This window comes from Camellia sinensis, chromosome 15, assembly GCF_055761805.1.
Source record: "Camellia sinensis isolate YWXY chromosome 15, ASM5576180v1, whole genome shotgun sequence".
NCBI lineage: Eukaryota > Viridiplantae > Streptophyta > Magnoliopsida > Ericales > Theaceae > Camellia > Camellia sinensis.
Window position 1 is genome coordinate 128625027 of NC_138975.1, and position 19874 is coordinate 128644900.

At 33.3% G+C, this 19874-nt stretch overlaps 2 protein-coding genes across 7 annotated transcripts; one reads left to right on the forward strand and one right to left on the reverse strand.

The window, feature by feature from the left end:
- The first annotated feature begins 263 nt into the window (after positions 1-263).
- LOC114306997 (Phosphoribulokinase / Uridine kinase family) lies at positions 264-13666 on the forward strand. Of its 5 annotated transcripts, none has more exons than XM_028252329.2 (13): positions 345-572; positions 772-828; positions 3986-4353; positions 6305-6419; positions 7155-7350; positions 7440-7553; positions 7676-7849; positions 10835-11029; positions 11360-11482; positions 11551-11663; positions 11794-11917; positions 12581-12850; positions 13223-13666. In XM_028252329.2, exons 3-13 carry the CDS (start codon positions 4014-4016, stop codon positions 13439-13441), a joined length of 1983 nt encoding a protein of 660 aa, XP_028108130.2. In that variant the 5' UTR covers positions 345-572; positions 772-828; positions 3986-4013; the 3' UTR covers positions 13442-13666. The 5 variants fall into 5 exon arrangements, with proteins under 5 accessions (XP_028108128.2, XP_028108131.2, XP_028108130.2 ...); XM_082909412.1 differs by having other exon boundaries at positions 367-572; positions 3991-4353; XM_028252328.2 differs by having other exon boundaries at positions 410-572; positions 772-849.
- A 370-nt stretch (positions 13667-14036) lies between these two features.
- LOC114306999 (H/ACA ribonucleoprotein complex subunit 2-like protein) lies at positions 14037-17850 on the reverse strand. Of its 2 annotated transcripts, none has more exons than XM_082909413.1 (4): positions 17503-17850; positions 17086-17155; positions 16060-16165; positions 14037-14329 (listed from the first exon to the last, which is right to left on the reverse strand). In XM_082909413.1, the coding sequence occupies exons 1-4, from the start codon at positions 17639-17641 to the stop codon at positions 14168-14170; spliced, it is 477 nt and encodes a 158-aa protein (XP_082765539.1). In that variant the 5' UTR covers positions 17642-17850; the 3' UTR covers positions 14037-14167. The 2 variants fall into 2 exon arrangements, with proteins under 2 accessions (XP_082765539.1, XP_082765540.1); XM_082909414.1 differs by lacking the exon at positions 14037-14329 and adding an exon at positions 15605-15950 and having other exon boundaries at positions 17503-17814.
- Between the last annotated feature and the right edge of the window lie 2024 nt (positions 17851-19874).

The following is a 19874-nucleotide window of genomic DNA, read 5'->3' on the forward strand; positions in this document are numbered from 1 at the left end:
TTATGAAAATATTAAATATTTTTTATATTATAAAATTTTAATAGTAGGTACCTTTAAAAAAAATCTCCTCAAGAGGTACATATTTATTATAGGATTTTTAATTTATTAGGTCAAGTTTGGCTACAAAGGAAAAAGTGCACTTATTTCATCTTTTTATCTTTTTTGGGTCACATCAATCAACATCTCCTCTCTACTTTTTCTACACATAATATAAAAAAAGTCAAAAAATACACTTATTTAGCCTTCCCACGCTAGGACTTAGTGACAGTCAAAATGTAGAAGCTAATAAGGGGATTTTATTTTTAATTAACATAAAAGAAAAATGTTAAAAAAAAATCAAGACGGGAGTCTTTGCCGAAACTTCACGCCGGCACAAACACAAAAACATCACTCGCTTATCCTTCACGCCGGCCCAAAGACAAAAACATCACTCGCTTATCCTCTCTGGTGTTCGTGCAAAACCCACTGACAGAAGAATCTCCATACTCTCCTTTCAATTCCCGAGAAAGCACCAACCAATCTCAATTTTCCCAGAGAAGAAAATTCTGGGTTCGAGCACAAACAGCTTAGAGGTGCAGAGCCCCATACCCTATATTTCACAGTGATAATTACATATATATATTGGTGTTATGTTATGGTGCTTTCCCCTACTAATTTTTGTAGAAATTTTGTTTTGTTTTGTTTTTTTTTTTTTATAATTTGTTTTTATGGGTGTTTTTGTTTTTGTGTATATTTTTCTGGGTAATTGTTACTTTTGACCTCTTTCTCTAGAAAATCCTAAAAAACAGGAGTAGAGGTGGGCTGGGCAGACTGAGTGTTCGAGTCAAGGTTTGTTGACTGAGATTTGTGGTAGGAACATATTTTATTTTTTAAATTTAATTTATGGGTATTTTTCCGACTTTGGACTGACTTATTACAAGCAGATTGAAATTGCTGAATACCTTTCTATAATAGTCGTTTGTGAATATATTTTTCTGGGTAATTATTAATTTTGAATTATTTTGGGTGTTTATTTGTTTGTTGAATTTATTTTCTAGTTGAAATTTTGAAAATGCATTGCAGTGATTAGATTTCGCATGATTGAAATTGCTGAACTTGTTTTTATGGATAACTGTACACTGCGAACATGTTTTTCTGGTTAATTATTAATTTTAAGATCATTATTCTGTGTTTGATTTTTTTGTTGAATTGACTTCCCAGTTGAAATGTATCCCTAGTTATTGCTATTGCTATCATGGTTTACTCAGTGCATGTGATTGGTCAGTACTAGAGTTTGTGTGAGTAATGTTTTGGTTTTTATTTAATTGTATTTTTCTAATTCTCAACATGCTTTTTCAATAATTCACTTTTATTTGCAGTGTTTTTCTTTGATATTGTTATATATATATATATATATATATGTATATGTCACATGGTTGTGTTTGAGGTTTCGACATAGTCATGTTTTTTAACAGGTTTGGTTAGGTAGTGAACTTTCTGTTTTCATCTCCATATTAATGGAACATCATAGGTTTAGAATAAAATTTTATTTTGTAGTTTTTTGTTCCCTTTCTCTGCAACAGAATTGTGCCTAAGGGTTCAATCCGTGCACTGCTATACTTTTCTTTGTTGCCCAAGAAGAAGTTTTCCAGCTAAGAGAGCTGGAATTTAGTACAAATTAAAATACAAAAAATTAAAAAATGGTTACATGTATATGTGTTATCAGTTTGAGGTTTTAAGTGTCATATAATCTTGTGTTATAGCTAAAGATGACTTCCTAGTTCCTACTGACATATTTCTATGATATTAGATTGTCCTTCTTCCAATTTAGTAATACCATGATCATTATAGTACTTAAAGCCATGCAGTAAATGCCAGATTTCACGTTATTAGTATAATAAGTAATGACAGAAAATGCATTTAATTGAGTGATATCTTGCGAGCTACTAGGTCAGTCAAAAGATTACTTTTGTTTTTTTTTTGCCAACTTGTAATGCCAAGTCCTAGAATAGCTGTGAGTCAAAGATTCGGTTTAGGTACTTGAGGCTGTGAATTGGTGGCTACAAGACAGTTATACTGTGTTGCCTACCTAATGGGGAGCCATGATGTTAAACAGCTTTGAAGGGTCAGGACGCATGTCGCAATGAAATTTCAAAATATCCAAACACTTCTGCCACTTGTACTTGGATTTGAGCTTCTTTATAGCCAAATGCCTTTTTTTTCATTGGGTCTCTAAGACATCGCCACATCTATTTCCTGTTGATTAAATTTCTCTATTAACTCAGATGAATCCATTACTCCAAAATAGAAGTGTAGGCACCGCTACTCTCATCCTTCAAACAAAAATTCTCTCCCATAAGGTCAGGTTGCCACCCTCCATATGTGGCTAATTTACCAAGCTTGATCTTCAACCAAACCCGGCTGCATCCCTACACTTCAATTTGATGCACATAGCTGCCCTCCTGTTATTCAATTTATTATGTTATGTTCAGTTGAAATTTTATTAGGTTGTAGGCCATGTGTCACTTAATACTTTGAACATTTCGTAATTGTCCAACTTCAAATATTATTTGATGTTAACAAAGAATTCCTTATAATGTTGATTGGACAATTATATCGTGATTTATCACTTCATAAACATTCATCACATTATTTCAAATTAAATAAAATAGAAGTGCAAGAAATGTAAAAATGATGAACAAAAAGATTTATAGTGGTTTGGTTTGACATACTCCTTGTGCCTACATTCACTCCAGGCGTACATTGCCAGCGTAATCGACTAAACCAAATTGGTTTTTCTCTAGGTTAACTTAAAACCTTTACAACTTCAAACGGTTTTCCTAGGATCACCTTCAACCTATACAACAAATACATAAATACAAATAATAAGTTTTTCTTGGCTTAACCCAAAACCAACCACCACAAAAATACAAATCTAAAAACACTTTACAAGGTAGCTCACCTGCAGCTACAAGGGTGTTTCTACGTGTTATGGCAATAGTATACATACAATAAAGTCTTACAAGGATAGGATGGGAAATTATACCTTCAAAATGAGAAGTCCAAGGCTCCACAAGGAGCAAGCTCTCCATCAAAAGGTGCAAGGAAGGTCCTTCATGCTCACGCTTACTCACACAAGGGTGTTGGCTTCCTTGAGATTTGATGTAAAGAGTGTAAAGAGTATATAGAAACTCTAATAGCTTTTTCTCATATAGAAATACCAAATGGAGGCATTTGGTATATATAGCCATAGCCCTTCAATGACTAGTTAACAACTATTATTTTTCAAAAATTTTGTAGGTGTGGTCTATCATTAGTCTTCGTGGTCGATCAATAGGAATCATGTTTGATCACATCCGTTAGGATAGTCGACCATACTGTGGTATGAACTTTTTAGGTTCTCAAGACTTTCACCATGGTCAACCACAATCATCAGGATGGTTAACCATGCTATGAGATTGACTAAACCCACTCTCTGGACCATACTATGATTGACCACGCTCTACAACATAGTTGACCAAGTTGACAAACTTAGGCTTTTATGGCCTTTGCCTGTCATAACTTGGTTCTCTTCTTGTTCAAAGCATTTTTCATGCCGGGAGCTCTTTCATAGTACTTCTTCTATGATGATGAAGATCTCCCATAACACTTCAAACTTTCAAGTTGTCATAAGTAGTACAATGCGATCTTCTCATGGTAGTGGCTTGGATTCTACCTAGATTTGCACGTACTAGTCATGAAATTGCCAACCTATGGCTAGTCCTAACACTAACATTTCATGCTTTGCCTCCAAACCTAAAGAGAGTTTTTGTTTGTTGAAAAGAGTACCAAAATTCTTTACAAATTGTTTCTCATATGGCGATTACAAAATTCTTTAACTACATCCTTTGAAAGTTTGGAGTTTTGCCATTATTCTTTGATTTGATTCTTATTTCTACAAATCACAATTTAAAATCAGGGTTCGGTAATTCCTTTTCTTATTTTATTTTATTTTATTTTTTTGCAGCATAGAGAAATAGCATAAACACAACTTAATGGCTCAAGATACTGTGTCCAATATCGAATCACCTAGGCGGCGGTCTGGCCTATTAAGGGATCAAGTTCAGTTGGTTAAAAGAAAGGACTCTGATCGGTATGAGATTGTTCCGATCCAAGATCCTCTTTCATTTGAGAAGGGTTTCTTCATAGTAATCCGTGCATGCCAGTTGTTGGCTCAAAAGAATGAGGGGATAATTTTAGTTGGAGTTGCAGGTCCCTCTGGGGCTGGAAAGACTGTCTTTACGGAGAAGTTGCTCAACTTTATGCCCAGCATTGCCGTCATAACAATGGACAACTACAATGATTCTAGCCGTATTATTGATGGCAACTTTGATGGTGAAATCATTACTGGTTTTTAAGTTTATCTTAGAAGTTCTTCTGGCTGATTAGTGAGGATTTGTTAGCGTTCATGTCCTTTAAATTGTTGATTCTTGAATCTGTAAGGAAATGCATCATCTCAGAATTCATCTTTAATACGTTGAAACATTTTTAGTTTTTTATGACGTATGTAGACTTCCTGCATATTATGTTTCTGAAAATTGATGAATATTAAAGGGAAGTCCATAGGCAACAACTATTACTACTCCTTCAAAAAGTTGAAATTTGCTTTGTTATGTAACTAGTAATTCAGGCAATTGTCATGAAATAAATAGAATCATAAAAATAAGTATGAAGAAAAGCAAGTTATTACATGTCCTATTCCTTGTAAGTAATTTGGATTTGATATATTGATTCCAGATATGTTATACAGGTGGCTAAATGTTATTCCATTAGGGCTTTACTCTATCCAATCATACCATGTAATTGTAATCTTTAGAAAGCATTGTTACTGAATTATGTCAGTTCCACACTTCTTTTCATGGGAACCAAAATTCTTTTTAATTGAGCTTTAAATTTAATTACTTCTATATTTTGTATAGGAAATTCAATTACTTCTATAGTTAGTCTATCAGAATGAAAGTACAAATCAAGAAAGTAGTGGATTTGACAAGGCTTTGTCGTCAGTAAGTCTGTTTTTTTATTGTATAGAAGCTTTATTGTTTTGCAGTTGAGTGAATTATTGAGTAGTAAGTGGATAAGCTTAATCAGGCCTGTAACGAATAGGATTCTGATCAGATCCGGAATCATCTAATGTGATCTGTTAAGCAGGACAGGTGATTCGTTCCAATCTGATATTATGACTGATTGGTGATTTCTTATCTGATTCAGAATAAGATTTTTGACCCAGGTTGAGAAAAACCCTATATACGTCATTAGTAATGCCTAAAGGCCCAGCAATCTTTCTAAGAACCAATCCAATGCTGAAAAAATTACAGAGGGATACACCTCGCGTGCCTATGCTTGATCTTCCTTTCTGTATGAGCAACCGCTAAATGAAAAGGGGTCAAAGTTTCTCCACATTTGTGTGAATCACTTGATTCCTGTCCCACCTTCTTAACTCCATGGGCAGGTCTTCTCACCTGTGTCTTACTCAATTTATTGTGCAGAGGCATTTGAGTTCAATGAGAATGAAATTTCATCTCTTGTTGGAATGTGGGATGCCTTTCAGTGTAATATTTTGGAGGTAACATTAAATTCTTTTCTTAATAACATCCAACAAAAAAAATAAACCCCAAAAGAGAGAGAACATATTTAGGACATGAGCAATAAATTTGTTAGTTTTCTTGTGTGTTAGAATCATTGTCACAAACATAACTTTGAGCCAACTTAAACAAAAAAAGAAGTGAAGAATGGAAGCACAATCTACATGTTTATAGTAATTGGACAAACCCACTAACAAGCCGAATTCATGTGTTTAAGCACAATTTGCAGGTCAGTAAATGAACTTTAGGCTCACAATTGAGGGGGGGAGGATAAGTTCAAAAGGTTATTGGCTTATAGAGAGGACTATCAGTGTGGATGATATGGGATTTGACTGCAAACAAGAATCTGCCATTGTAATTTTGATCATTCCTTAAATGGCCTTTCCAACTTAGTAGATTTGGCCAATGACTCATGTACGTAAGAATTGGAAACATTAGTTGACTTAATGAGACTCTTATCTACATTTGAATAATAAAATGCAATTGGCTTGCAAAGTGATGTGCATGATCATGTGCCTATCATCTTTTACAATTACATATATTATGCAGTTTACCTTCTTGTAGTTTCCCTCAAAGTCATAATCGAGTATGCTTTGCTATTTGTATTATTTTCAGATAGATTATGAACTGTTTCATCACACACAAATGTTTGAAAGATAAATGAGCACTTTCAGAACTCTAATGGTTTGCATGTTTGAAAATAGACCCACGATTGGCGGATTATGACACAATGCTTGAGAATATCCATGGTTTAAAAGAAGGGAAGCCTGTTCAGGTTCCTATATATGATTTTAAGTCCAGCTCTCGGATTGGTTACAGGTTGGGAATCTCTCCGTTTCATAAAGCTGGAATTTACTCCCTTTTTGTCTTATTTATTTATTTATTTTTTTGGGTGGGTGGTATGGGAGTACATGTGCGTGTGTGTTAATGAAGCATATTTCATAAAGCATATTTCTTTTTGTGTTCAAACCCACCATAAAGATGAGAGAACATAATTGTTTTCGATGGATGGGTGTTGGCGTCTCGCCAGCTCAACTTTCTGTGGCTGGTTATATGAAGAGTACAAGTATAGAAACTATGTTGATTATTAAGGGTACATAAATAAGCTGTTGCTTCTATGGTCTTTGATTGCAAATGTTTAGTGAACTCAGCATTTACCTTTGAATAACAGAAGCAACAGGCACAGAAAGTTGAGCTAATTTTTGGTCTTTGATTGAAAATGTTTAGTGAACCCAGCATTTACCTTCGAATAATTATTATCTGATTATCTGCCATCTTTCCTATTCTTTGTTTTTTCCCCCTTTTGAATTATGTCAGTTATTTACCATGCGTTTGTATTTAGCATGTACATGCATTCACTTTGGGAAGACTTTGTAATTTCTGGGCTGGTGTTTATCGTCCTCATGCGTTCATACATAAAATCTCATGTGTTGCTACTTCTATCATGTGCTATGTTAATATGTTATATATATGTACATTTTTTTAAATTTTCAACAAAGGTTTCAATTGTTTGTTTTCTACTCATGTACTGGAACCAAATTCATATTTCTACAGGACAATGGAAGTCCCTAATTCCCACATTGTGATTGTTGAAGGCATATATGCCTTGAGTGAAAGATTACGGCCTTTGCTAGATCTTCGTGTTTCTGTTACTGGTGGAGTACACTTTGACCTAGTCAAGCGGGTTCTAAGGGACATTCAACGTGCTGGACAAGAGCCTGAAGAAATAATTCAACAAATCTCTGAAACGGTTTCTTGACTCCTACAATTTTCAGAAATTTCTTTAAAATACTTTGACTGAATTGCCTCAGTAGTTCTCATCAACATCCTTTCACACAGGTATATCCGATGTACAAGGCTTTTATTGAGCCAGATCTTCAGACTGCTCATATAAAAATCATCAACAAATTCAATCCGTTCAGTGGATTTCAGAATCCCACTTATATTTTAAAGGTTTGACATTCAATTACTGTCTAAATTGAGAATCCCAGGTTGTATCCTTAGTGCCTGGTCTAACAGTTTTGTCTTTTACTGTTCTACATCTAGCATTGAATGAGTGCTTTCTATTACTGTAGTCAACGAGGCCTGTGACTGTGGAGCAAATCAAGGCCATTCTTTCTGAAGATTACAAGGAAACCACAGAGGAAACTTATGATATATACCTTCTTCCACCTGGTGAAGATCCTGAAGCATGCCAATCTTATCTGAGGATGAGGAACAGGGATGGCAAATACAATCTTATGTTCGAGGTTTGACCATTGAGAACCTATGCTTCTATATTGGAATAGTAATTGTGTTTGGCTAATTAACCTCAAATATTGATGCAAATTGTAAACAGCATTTAGGGTCTTATAGACACGACCAGTCAATATCAACTGTTAATTAGTAGAAACAAAAATATTCATGGAGATCGACTAAAATCTTACTTAAAATATGGAAGGGAGGGTACTTTCCTGGTTTTTGTTCCCCCTTCCGTAACCATTACCTTGGCCTTAATCATATGCTCAAGATTAAAGAAAACTGCAAAAGCAACTCATAACCCATTCAAGTATAGTGATGAACAACTTACATTAACTTCCATGCATTGTTTTTTCCACACATAATTTTAAAAAAAAGAACTATATCTACCTATTAATTTAGGAAGAGCCAATGATTAAGTATGCTACACAAAATCACTTCCTTTTGTTTGTTATTTCTATGTTGGCTTTTAGTTAAAATGTTCTCACCACTTCTTTATGTGGCTAGAAATTTCTCTCTCTCTCTGTCTCTCTGTCTCTCATTTTGCTACTAATTGGATATTTTAACATAGATGTTCAACTGTCATAGCCATGACTGTGAGTTTGAAAGACCTTGGCCATAAAGAGTTCAAGAAAAAGTAAATACAAAAGGTGGCAAAAATTGGAAAGTGGTTGACTTCAAGTCGGGTCCCCATTTGGGACCTTGGGTGGTTAAGTTTTAGTGTCAATAGGGGTTTTGTCACATCTAGCTTACTGCAGCCAGTTTTTACTAATTTTTTATTAAGTTTAAAGAGTTTGGTGTATTTTGATAATTTTACAGTATTCTAGACATGAATCATATTATGAGTCAAGCTATATAATTGGTTTTTAAATATGGATCTTGTTTGTTGGATAGTTTTTAGAAGTCCAAGGTCTAATTTCCCATTTAGGCATCCAAGTCCTAGTTGGATTAGGAGGTCTTGTAGTCTATATAAAGGTATGTAATGCTAGTGAAGCTTTTGAAGCCCTTGTGTGGATTGTGTGATTCAATTTTGATTCTAGCTTTGATACCTATGGAATGTAGATGCGATGACTAAGGTAGTGTTTGGTAGAGTTTTAAAATTATGATTTGAGAATAGAGTTGTATTTTGAATTTGTGAGTTTTGGAATTATGATTTGAAAAGAGAAAATTTGTTTGGTTATGAGTTTTGAAAAGAGTTTTGAATTTTTGATATGACATATGAAATCAGAAAAGCTGTTGGGTTATGAGTTTTGAAGAGAGTTTTTAAAACTTAATTTAAAAACTTGTAACTCATAACCAAATACACAACTGAAAACTCTATTGAAAATTCTATTCAAAACTCATAACCAAACTTTTTTTAAAATTTAATTCAAAAAAATAATTATTAAAAAGAATAAAATTTTTTACTTAAAAAATTAAAAAAATTCCGAAAATATTTTTTATTTAAAATATGAAAAGAAATATTATTATTTGTTCAAAAAAATATTCAGGTAGTGCTTTAAAATTAGTTTTGATTTTAAAAATGTGTTTTTTTTTTAATTTTTATTTTTTTACAAATTACTGTGGCATTAATTTTTATTTAATTTTTTTTTGTTAATTTTAAATAAATGTCCAAAAAATTTGTCACTTTGGTCTAAAAAATATAATTTCTATATTTAAAAAATATCAAAAACAAATAATAATATTTTTTTTTTTCCAGATAACAGGTGCCAGTTCCAAAAAAAAAAACTGTTTTGGTCAGTTGGCCGGACGTTCGAGGGGACGATTGGGTAGACCCAAAATTTTTGAAAATTGACTGGGAGGATCTCTATTAAATGTGTTGTGAAATATGAGGTTAGAATCAGTTTTTGAAAATTCCATCCAAACAGAAGCTTTGCGTATAAGGGTGGAACTAGGATTCCAGAGCTACACCTAGGATTCCAGAGTTACACCAAGCACAGCCTAAAATTTTTTCTTCTTCTTTGTGTTATATTTTTTATTTTCTAATTTATGCATTTTTAGCTAACAACACTCCAGAATTGGATTTTTTGAAGCCCTTTTCCAACCTAGGAATCTTATCCTGTTTCACAACCCCAATTTACTCAACCCTAGTGCCTGCAAGAACACATAACAAACCTACGTTATTTTTAATAGGTATTATTCACAATGCCCAAACAACCCTGAAACAGCTCCAAAAATCCCATCTTTTCATGTTCAATCCACAACCCCATTGTTTTATCACCCCATGTAAGAGAGTGTTCTCAATTGTTCTACATCACCCTGGTTCTTACTTGGACAATGCATCCATGTAGACATGAAGGGTTTAACACTGGAGGGAGTTGAGGCTAATGAGTGTACGTCTGCATGGGCTGTAAAAATTCACAACAGTATAATTGTATAGTTCCTTCCACAATATTTAATAAAGAAAATTAATTGTGCAATTAATGTATCAGATATAGGATTGAAGTGATTATGTGCTTTAGTGCCAGCTAAGAAGTGTTGGCATGATTTAACTAGCGTTCATTTGTTTTGGTAGAAAACATTTTCTTCTTGGCATTTGGTACGATGGAAAACTAAAGTAAACAGAAAACATTTTTCATAGTCAATGAAAAACAAAGCTTGTTATGCAGAAAATGTTTACCACTTTTGAAATGCAGAAACGTTTTCTGGACTAAACTCTTACCAATGCTATCACATTATTGCGCTGCCGCCACCACCACAATCCACTACCTCCCCATCCGCCACCTCCCAACTACCCCACCATCGCCTCATCGTCTAAACCCCACCACCACCAACACAACCACTAGTATAGGTTGCAACCAAACCTGAGAAAACATTTTCTGCATTTTTTTTTGGTAGAAAATGTTTTCCGCCGAATCAAATGTAGCGTTAATGTTTATGCTTTTTTTAAAAAAAATAATTTATTCCGGAAAATGTGTTGATATGCAGCAATGATTAGAACTAGAATAAAACTTTATTTCTCCCAAGTCCTGACCAATTTTACTTGTTGCTTTCAGGAATGGGTTACAGATAGTCCATTCATCATATCGCCAAGAATCACTTTTGAAGTTAGTGTGCGTCTTCTTGGTGGACTGATGGCTTTAGGGTATACAATAGCAACCATTTTGAAAAGAAGCAGCCATGTCTTCTCTGATGACAGAGTATGTGTGAAAACCGATTGGTTAGAACAACTTAATCGGAAGTATGTTCAGGTATCAAATTTATTCATTTATTCAAAACTGGTTTGAATTTCACTACATTCGTTTTTATTTATTTAATTTTTTTTGTAAGTGTGGGATTTTTTTAATACCTGAAGTCTGAAGGCTTGATGATACTTCACATCCATCAAAATTGTGTGAGCCATGAGGAGAAAGCAGAACTCCCGAGAAGTTTTCACAGAAAATGTTTTGAACATTAAGAAAAACAGACAGTTGTATTATTCCTGTTTCTATTCTTTATTAAACGTCAATTCTCTACTGAAACTGTGGGTTTTGGTATTCTGTTGAACCATGCAAAACGAATCATGTTTCAAATCTTTGTAGGTGCAAGGAAAAGATCGTTTGTGCGTGAAATTTATTGCAGAGCAGCTTGGTTTAGATGGATCTTATATTCCTCGCACATACATAGAACAAATTCAACTGGAGAAGCTCATAAATGATGTTATGGTACGGCTCTTTTTGACTGAATATGCACTTTCTTAATTATGGTTTGTCCTAAACAATTCAACCCACAGGCATTGCCAGATGATCTGAAGACAAAGCTCAGCATTGATGATGATTTAGCTTCAAGCCCCAAAGAAGCTCTCTCCCGAGCCTCTGCAGATAGAAGAATGAAGTATCTCAACCGGTACTCCCTTAATTTTGTTGCAAAGAGCAAACTGGCTTAAGCTGTGAGAAGCAGTTGTTCAAAATCTGGTTGTAGCGAATCTTTTGTCATCAATTGTCAAAACATAATCATTGTGGTGTCCTTTTGGCAGTGGTATTTCACACTCATATTCAACACTACGTGAGAAGAATATTTCCAAGTTGACTAAGCTTGCTGTTAATAATAGAAGATATGACGGAAGAACCCCAGATTCACCAGCATCACTTGCTAACCAGGTGGGCTTATCTATGTCTTGATAACCTATTTGTTTTAGGCTCTGTTTGTTTGGATGTAAAACATACAATTTATTTTATTTTATTTTTTATTATTATAAATTTGTTTAATAATGTTTGGTTACTTATAATGGGGTAAAATATTTTTTTAAGTATAATGTTTTACCCGAAATTCACCAAAAATGACTTGCTGATTTTGTTTCCGCAAGTCATTTACTGAATGTGACCCACAACATGTGCAGTGCCATGGACTGCACTCTGGTCAAGCTCTGCTGTCAATATTTTGTACAATTGGCTGTTGGTCATCTTTAACAAAAAAAAAAAAAAAACAATCTTGTTGAATCTACCTCATTTTGAGCACTGACCCAGCCATGGCACTGTGATTGCAATATTTTCTAGTTGCACCCAAACACCAAAACATAAAAGGAAACAAAATTTTTTTTACAGATAAAAGTTTCACAATAAAATATTTTACTTTGAAGCACATGGAACCTCAATGGCTATCATATTGGTCTCCGATGTGGGTTGGATTTGTCAACTTGAAGTATCTACTACTCCTCAAATCGGTGTTTCTTTGGATCTTAGCCACTCCACACTCTTAAAAGTCCTTTTTTTTTTTTGGTTTTCATTTCTCAAATGTATTGATTTTTCTTCTGATTGTTTCAGGGAATCATTACCCAACTCTCGGAACAAATTTCTACTCTGAATGAGAGAATGGATGAGTTTACATCACGTGTTGAAGAACTAAATACAAAGTTCGCCGTCAGGAAAGTTTCTGCTAGCCAACAAAATTTGGCTTTGCAGGCTGAAACCTGCAATGGCTGTGCCCCAACTCCTCTCTTCATGGCTGGTTTAAACGGTTCATTCACTGGAACGATGATACCCACTTCCTCATCTTCTTCCCAGTTGGTAAAGGAGTCTCCACTGATGGAAGAGGTACTGGAATGAATTTCATTTCCTTCTTCGCTCTTGGCTATATGAAAATAAGAAAAAGATGTGACTCGTATCTAGAATTCGTAGTTAGTTTAACTAACTCCACAATGTAAAATTGTATATGTAATTATAGTTTAACCTTTTTACTGTGGTAGTTACACATTTATTTGAGTCTTACTCAAATTTCAATTGCATATCCAGCTTTAGTAAAATTTGGAGCTCTACTTGAGGCATTATACTTGTAATTGTCATGTTCTAGCGAAGATGTTAATTCGGACCATAGATTTCTAATATAAACTTCACGCATTTTTCAATTTCTGTTCCTTTTTTTTCCCTTCAGTTTTTTATCTGATTGCTTAACCATTTCCTGAGCAGGTATTACTTGTTGCAAGGGGTCAGCGTCAAATCATGCATCAATTAGACAATCTGAGCAACCTTTTACATGAGTACCGGCGAGAGAGGTCGCTTGAAGAAAGAACAGATGTGACAAGCAGAACAACAGATGTTGAATCGATTGCACTTCCTTTAATTCTAACTTTGGCCATTGGTGGCCTCGGCATTTTTTTGCTCAGGACTTTGTCATCCCAAAAATGATTTCCTTGCTAGAAATCCCATTTTGCAGCACACTGGAATACTCTTTATTGCTGTTGTCATTGTGATCGTGCCAACTCCTTTAACAATTTCTTGCAATGCCACAGAACTCTTTGAGTTTAAAAGGACTTTGTATACAAAATGTAATATATAGAATGGGGAAATTATTTAATCTGTGAGAAATTTGTATAGTTATGAAATAAGATCTTTAGATAGACTTTATATATACATCAGTTTCTTTGATGACTGTAGGGGATGCTGATGGGAATTGACAACCAGTGATCCTCCTGATTTTACATAAATGATCTTCAGCATTATCGATAGACAACCAGTGATCCTCCAGAAGCCCTGGTTTTATAAGTACATAAATGGGATCCAAAAATTTTGGCCAAAGCGAGAGAACAAATTTTGATTCGAAGCAAGCATTGTCGGTAGATGGCTGTCCTTCATATGCCTATGTTGGGGGTTGAGAATTAAGAATAGGGATGTGGCAAAACAAAAACCCCACCTGAGAGGAACTCTAACAGAACAATTATTTTATTTTTTAACTTTTTTGTGTAATGGCCAGGTTTCACTCACATCATCCACGACACAAAAATGAAAACAAAAAGGAACTGCACTTCCTGCTGCTTAGCTTCAAAACATATATAAATATGACACGGATATACCAGCCAAATACAGTATACATCAGTAAATGGGAAACAAAAGGCTAGTTCTTTTAGTTGTTCTTCAAAACATAGAGGAAGCAAGTTCAGAAACTTCTGATGCAACTTGATCATATTCTGACTTAAGCTTTTCTTGTTCCTCCTGGGTAAGTTCCCCCTTGGTTGGCTTCGTTAGCACTAGTACACAGCATGTTGGCCTCTTAGTGGCTCCGGCATTTGCAAGATCCTGAACAAAAAAGCAAAATATTTTTATTATGATTTTAGCACTCAATTCTTCAATGGCACAAGAAAATGAGGTTTTTTTATTTTATTTTTATTTTTATTTTTATTTTTATTCCAATTGTACGATCGTTCTTAAAGTCCAAACAGTGAACGTGCGTGCACTTTGCAAAATGAACCGAATAACAAATATTTCTCAATCTAAATAAAATAGAAATAGTGCACGCACGTTCATTTTGCAAAGTATATTGATTAGAAAGGTAAATTATACTCATAGTTCCTATAGTTTGAAACTCAGGTCACTTTGGTATCTGACTTTTTAATTGTGACACATTTGATCCTAAATTTTAAATCTTGTTCCAAATAAGAACAATTGAAGATACCATTATTTAATTTCAAAGGCAAAATTGTCAATTTGATAAATATAAACTAATTTGATAAAAATAAATGTCAAAAAAATATTTTAAAATTTTTAAAATTATTTCTACTCACCAAAGATAAAATTATGTAAAATTGATAAATCTTTTAAACATTTATTTATTTAACCAAATTAATTTTTATTATACGTTTGGATGATGATCATGTAATGGATAATCGCTATATTTAATATATGAAATGTTTTTAGTTTTGAATTTTTAAATTTAATGGAATGGTTTAATAATGATATCAAATTGTTGTCATGCTTGACTTTTGAAAAAATAAAAACTAATTTAATGAAAACAAAAACAACTACCATTACATGATTATCATCCAAACATATAATAAAAATTAATTTAGTAAAAATAAATAAATAAATGTCTAAAATATTTATTAATTTTACCTTTAGTGGGTAAAAATAATTTTTAAAAATTCAAAAATATTTTTTTGAAATTTATTTTTGTTAAATTAGTTTATATTTTTTCAAATTGACATTTTTGCCCTTGAAAAATCCAATGGTATCATTGATTGTCCTTATTTGGAATAATATTCAAAATTTAGGATCAAATGTGTCACAATTGAAAAGTCAGGAACTAAAATGACACAAGTCCTAAACTATAGGGAACGTTAGTGTAATTCACCCATCATAAAAAGCAAACCATATCATCATTTCATCACTTGAGGGGAAAATAAATGAATTGAAATAAATAAACGGTAATTTAGATGCTGACATTTGTAGGATATACATTATACTGATAGGTAAAACGTAAATAGCAGGTCACTAAGATGAACCAGATGTAACTCAAGTCCTTGTGCATTATATCTTCAAATCCAAATAAAATATCAAACAGTCAAAATTCCAAAATACTCAAAGATACTATGATGTAGATATAGTTTGATTCCAATGGGATTAACTGGATGTAAGACAGATCAGAGAAATTTATCCTCTAGTGGAAAGACACTAGCTTTATTTCAGCATGTACATAACCTACCCTCTAAAATGAAGACAGACAATAGTCATACCCAGAAGTAATCAGATTAAAAATAATAATAATAAAATGGCATCATCTTAAAAGAACACCAAAATGATTATGGTATTATACTAATTGGATATGTTGGGAAGAATGAAAAGACTAGTTTCAAAATCCAGAGTAAATTACTGCAGGACAATTTCTCTTCCATGGAATGTCCAAACCCATCCTTAGACCATACTACATGAAGACAGAAAACAAGATATATAAAAAGGAATACAAAATCCTTATCATCCTTAGTGTGGGAATAGAAACTAGAAGACATATGGTATAAATGGGTGGAACTTACTTCTTTTGATGACACGTATATATAGGGAATTTCAGCCTCTTCACATAAGATTGGAACGTGAGTGATGACATCGATAGGAGATATGTTCCCTGCTATAACACATAATCTGCATTTACAAAGATAACATGGATTATAAAAAAAAGAAGAAGTTGGAGTTCCATGTTCAAGAGATAAAGGAAGAGAGGTTTTTGAATGTGAAAAAAAAGAAAGAAAGAGAAGGTGTCCTTCTTTGTCGCTAACACAATTCAAACTGAAAAAGGGTTCAAGTTTTTAATGGACGTTCATCAGTGTTTCCAATTTTTTTCGAAAACAAGTCAATACACTTTTTTCATGTTGCGACTTTCACCCTTTGTCTTGGAAGATTTAACAATGGAAACAACCACATAGCAAGTTTCCATTTTATGTTTTATGGATTTTTTTTAAAAAAAACATAAAAACATAAAACATAACACAGACCAAACAAACTAAGATTTTCTCTTGTATTGTTTAAACTGTAATGATTAGTTGCCATGGCCCTCTGGCTCCTTTAACCACCCACAATATTTACCCTTTAACTTTTCATTATATCTCACCAATTGCCATTGCCACCCACTCTATGTAGGCAACACTTTAATCTATTTTTACTGCCCATCCAAAATATGTCCTTTCACCTTCGTTGTCCCTTTCCTAGTAACCATGCCCCCAAAGTCATTATTTTTTTCCAAAAAAAAGAGCCATTAAAAATGCAAAAAATATATAAATATAAAGAAGAATAAAACCACAAGTCCATCTCACAAAACTACATCAATGAAACCCACAAAATCAACAAGAAAATTATGAAGAAAATGGTCCAATCCCTGAATCTCCAAATAGCAATCCACATTAGCAGTCATGTTTTTCAAATTACCCTTCTTTTTTTTTTCCCATTATGGTCAAAAGCTAAGAAAGTACTATTTTTTAGATTGCAGCAAGCAACAAATTTGCTGATTACAATACATCTAAGCATTAACAATTTCTACACAAAACTAGAAATCTAAGGTGACTGACCCTTTGTGACCGCGGCGAATACTTTTAACAACCTCCTTAACTCCTCTCTTCAGGCATTTGTGTCCTGCAGCTGAAGGACCAAACACCAAGTAATTTCAAAAACACAAAAAACAAAAAAGTGCTGATATTCAATACATCAAATTAAACAAGGACCTTGAATATATCTCATTTCATTTTATTTTATTTTTCTTTTTTTTTTCTCCTTTAGGGAAATTGCAAATCAGTGGTAAACTTTACTATAATAATTAAAGCTATAAACTTTTTCATAAATTTGTAAATATTTTGTGAAGCTACCACTGATTTGCAATTTTCCCTATTTTTTTTTTTTTTTTTACTTAAAAACTATTTATTCACAAATATCAAGAGAATTGCATCAAAATTGGATTTACATATATATATATACACATATACATATACCTCGGCGAACGAGCTTGAAGGTGCGTTTGGACAGCTTCTTGCCAGCAAGGGGCTTTGCAATGGGGGCCAGAGCTAACAACTTCTTCTTCTCCTTCTCCTTCTGCGCTGACTTCTCTACTTCGCTATCGCTTCCCCCCATCTCCCTCTCTCTCTCTCCGTCTGTGAAGAGGGTGACTAGGGTTTCTCTGTGCTTCTACTGGTTCGGTTACTAGGGTTTAATGTTTCAGAGAGAGAGAGAGAGAGAGAGAGAGAGAGATGGTTTCGCGTGTTGGGACGATTTTGGGTGTCAATTGAGCGGGCCTGGTTAGGCCTTTTGGGGCCGTACTTTGGGCCGGATAAAATACCCTTGCCTTCCCATATTTTTTAAATTAATCAAATTTAAGATGGAACTTGATTTTGTGGGATTTCAAAAAAATAAAAAATAAAAAATCCCCTATTGAAATCATATGAAATTGATAACATTTTAAAAAAATTATAATAATTAAGTTAATACAAAATACAAATTACTGAGACTACTAGCATAATTTTACCTTTTTAAAATGTCATGCATTAACTTTGAGAATTGTCTTGCATGGTTAGTGGGTATGATCCTCACACAATTGTTTACTGTTTAACTCTTAGGACTAGACTATAAAAAAGAAATTTTTTAGGAATTCCTTAATTTCAGCGTAAATGGCCTGCCTTTCATTTTTGTATAGGATATAGTGTATAATATCTCTAAAGTTGGTGGCTTAAGTGTCCTTTGCTATACAATGTTGTGGCTTGGTATTGATTTTTTTAATTAAAAGAATTCATTTATTGTGCAACTTTACCATGTTTTTTTTAAACAAAATTAATTTGATATTTATGGTTCATTTAGTTCATTAGAATGAAATGAAATGCAATAATTATTTTGTCAAAATATTCATTTTAACATTTGGTTCACTAAAAATAAAATGAAAAAAATATTATAAATAGAATTATTATTCAATATGGTAAGAAAATGATCATTCTTCAAAAAAATTGTTGATGGATGATCATTTCATTGTAGTAAACCCTTATTGTGTAGGTGCGTGTTTGCAAGTTCCATTTGCCAAGAATTTTGATGCTATCATGTTATTTTGAGCTATATTTGAATTTTAGATTTTTGAAGAAAAAAGAAATCAGTAATAAACTCATGGGACACATGAAACTTCCATCTTATATGCACCTTTTGTGCTTATCGGAGTTAAAAGGGCAAATTTGTCATGCTTTTTGTTGGCCTGGGCCATAAAATAATGCTGGACTGTGTGTCTAACACACACAAAAAATAAAAATAAAAATAAAAAAATAAAAAAGCCAAAAGATAATTAAAATATGATACTTTTTTTTTTTTTTAATAATAATTTTTTTCATCCAAACACAAATTCAATGGTATATATGTATACATCTGGTTTTCTATCTTCCTTCCTCTCTCTAAACTATAAATGCTAGCTTGATTCATTTCGTGATATGATCATTGACTCCAAACATGGAAGCCAAATCAAGCTTTGCACCAATCATATCCACCATGCTTTCACTTTTCATAGTTTGTTTCTCATTCCCTCATATTGTTCTTTCAAATGAATTCCCATCCTTTTTTTACCGGCTCCAACTTCCATCAGCCACTGAACCTGAGTCTCTTGCTTTTGCCTTGAAGGGAGAAGGACCTTACACTGGTGTGGCTGGTGGTAGAATTCTCAAGTATGGAGGTCCAAACATTGGTTTTGTTGAATTTGCTACCACATCACCACGCAGGTAATCTTATAATTACTTGGAAAATACCTCTTCTAATTTATTATCTCGCATCTTATGCACTGGATTCTCTGTCCTAATTTTTCTTGTTGTGTGTGAGGAAAGGATTTGGAAAAATGGGACAAAGTCGCGTGCCTAATAGAAGGAAAATTAATATTTTAACATTGGCTTACGGATGCTTATTGTACATTAAAAGTATCCAGAACCGGCCTTGGGATAAGGCTATTGAGGCTTGTGCCTTATGTCACAAAAAATTAGCCTAAAATAGGGTCCTGAAATTTAGAAAAGTATTATAATATATTACAAATATAAATAGGCTTAAATTATCTTTGTTGTTTTAAGACCAATCTAAAGGACCCAAAAATATTATGTTAAGCCTATATTTGTTTATAAGTATGGTTTGACCCATTTGAAATTAAAATATATATAAAATGTTGGTCGCTCTGGAATGAGAAACACTACATACACATACAAAATGTTAGTGGTCCAAAATAGGGCCCCTAATTTTTTTTTTATTTTCTTTCTTTATTAGATTTTAGTGGAATAAATAAATTTGTCCTAATTTTTTTTTACTTTTCTTGTTTATTAGATTTTAGTGGAATAATCACAATAACATTCAT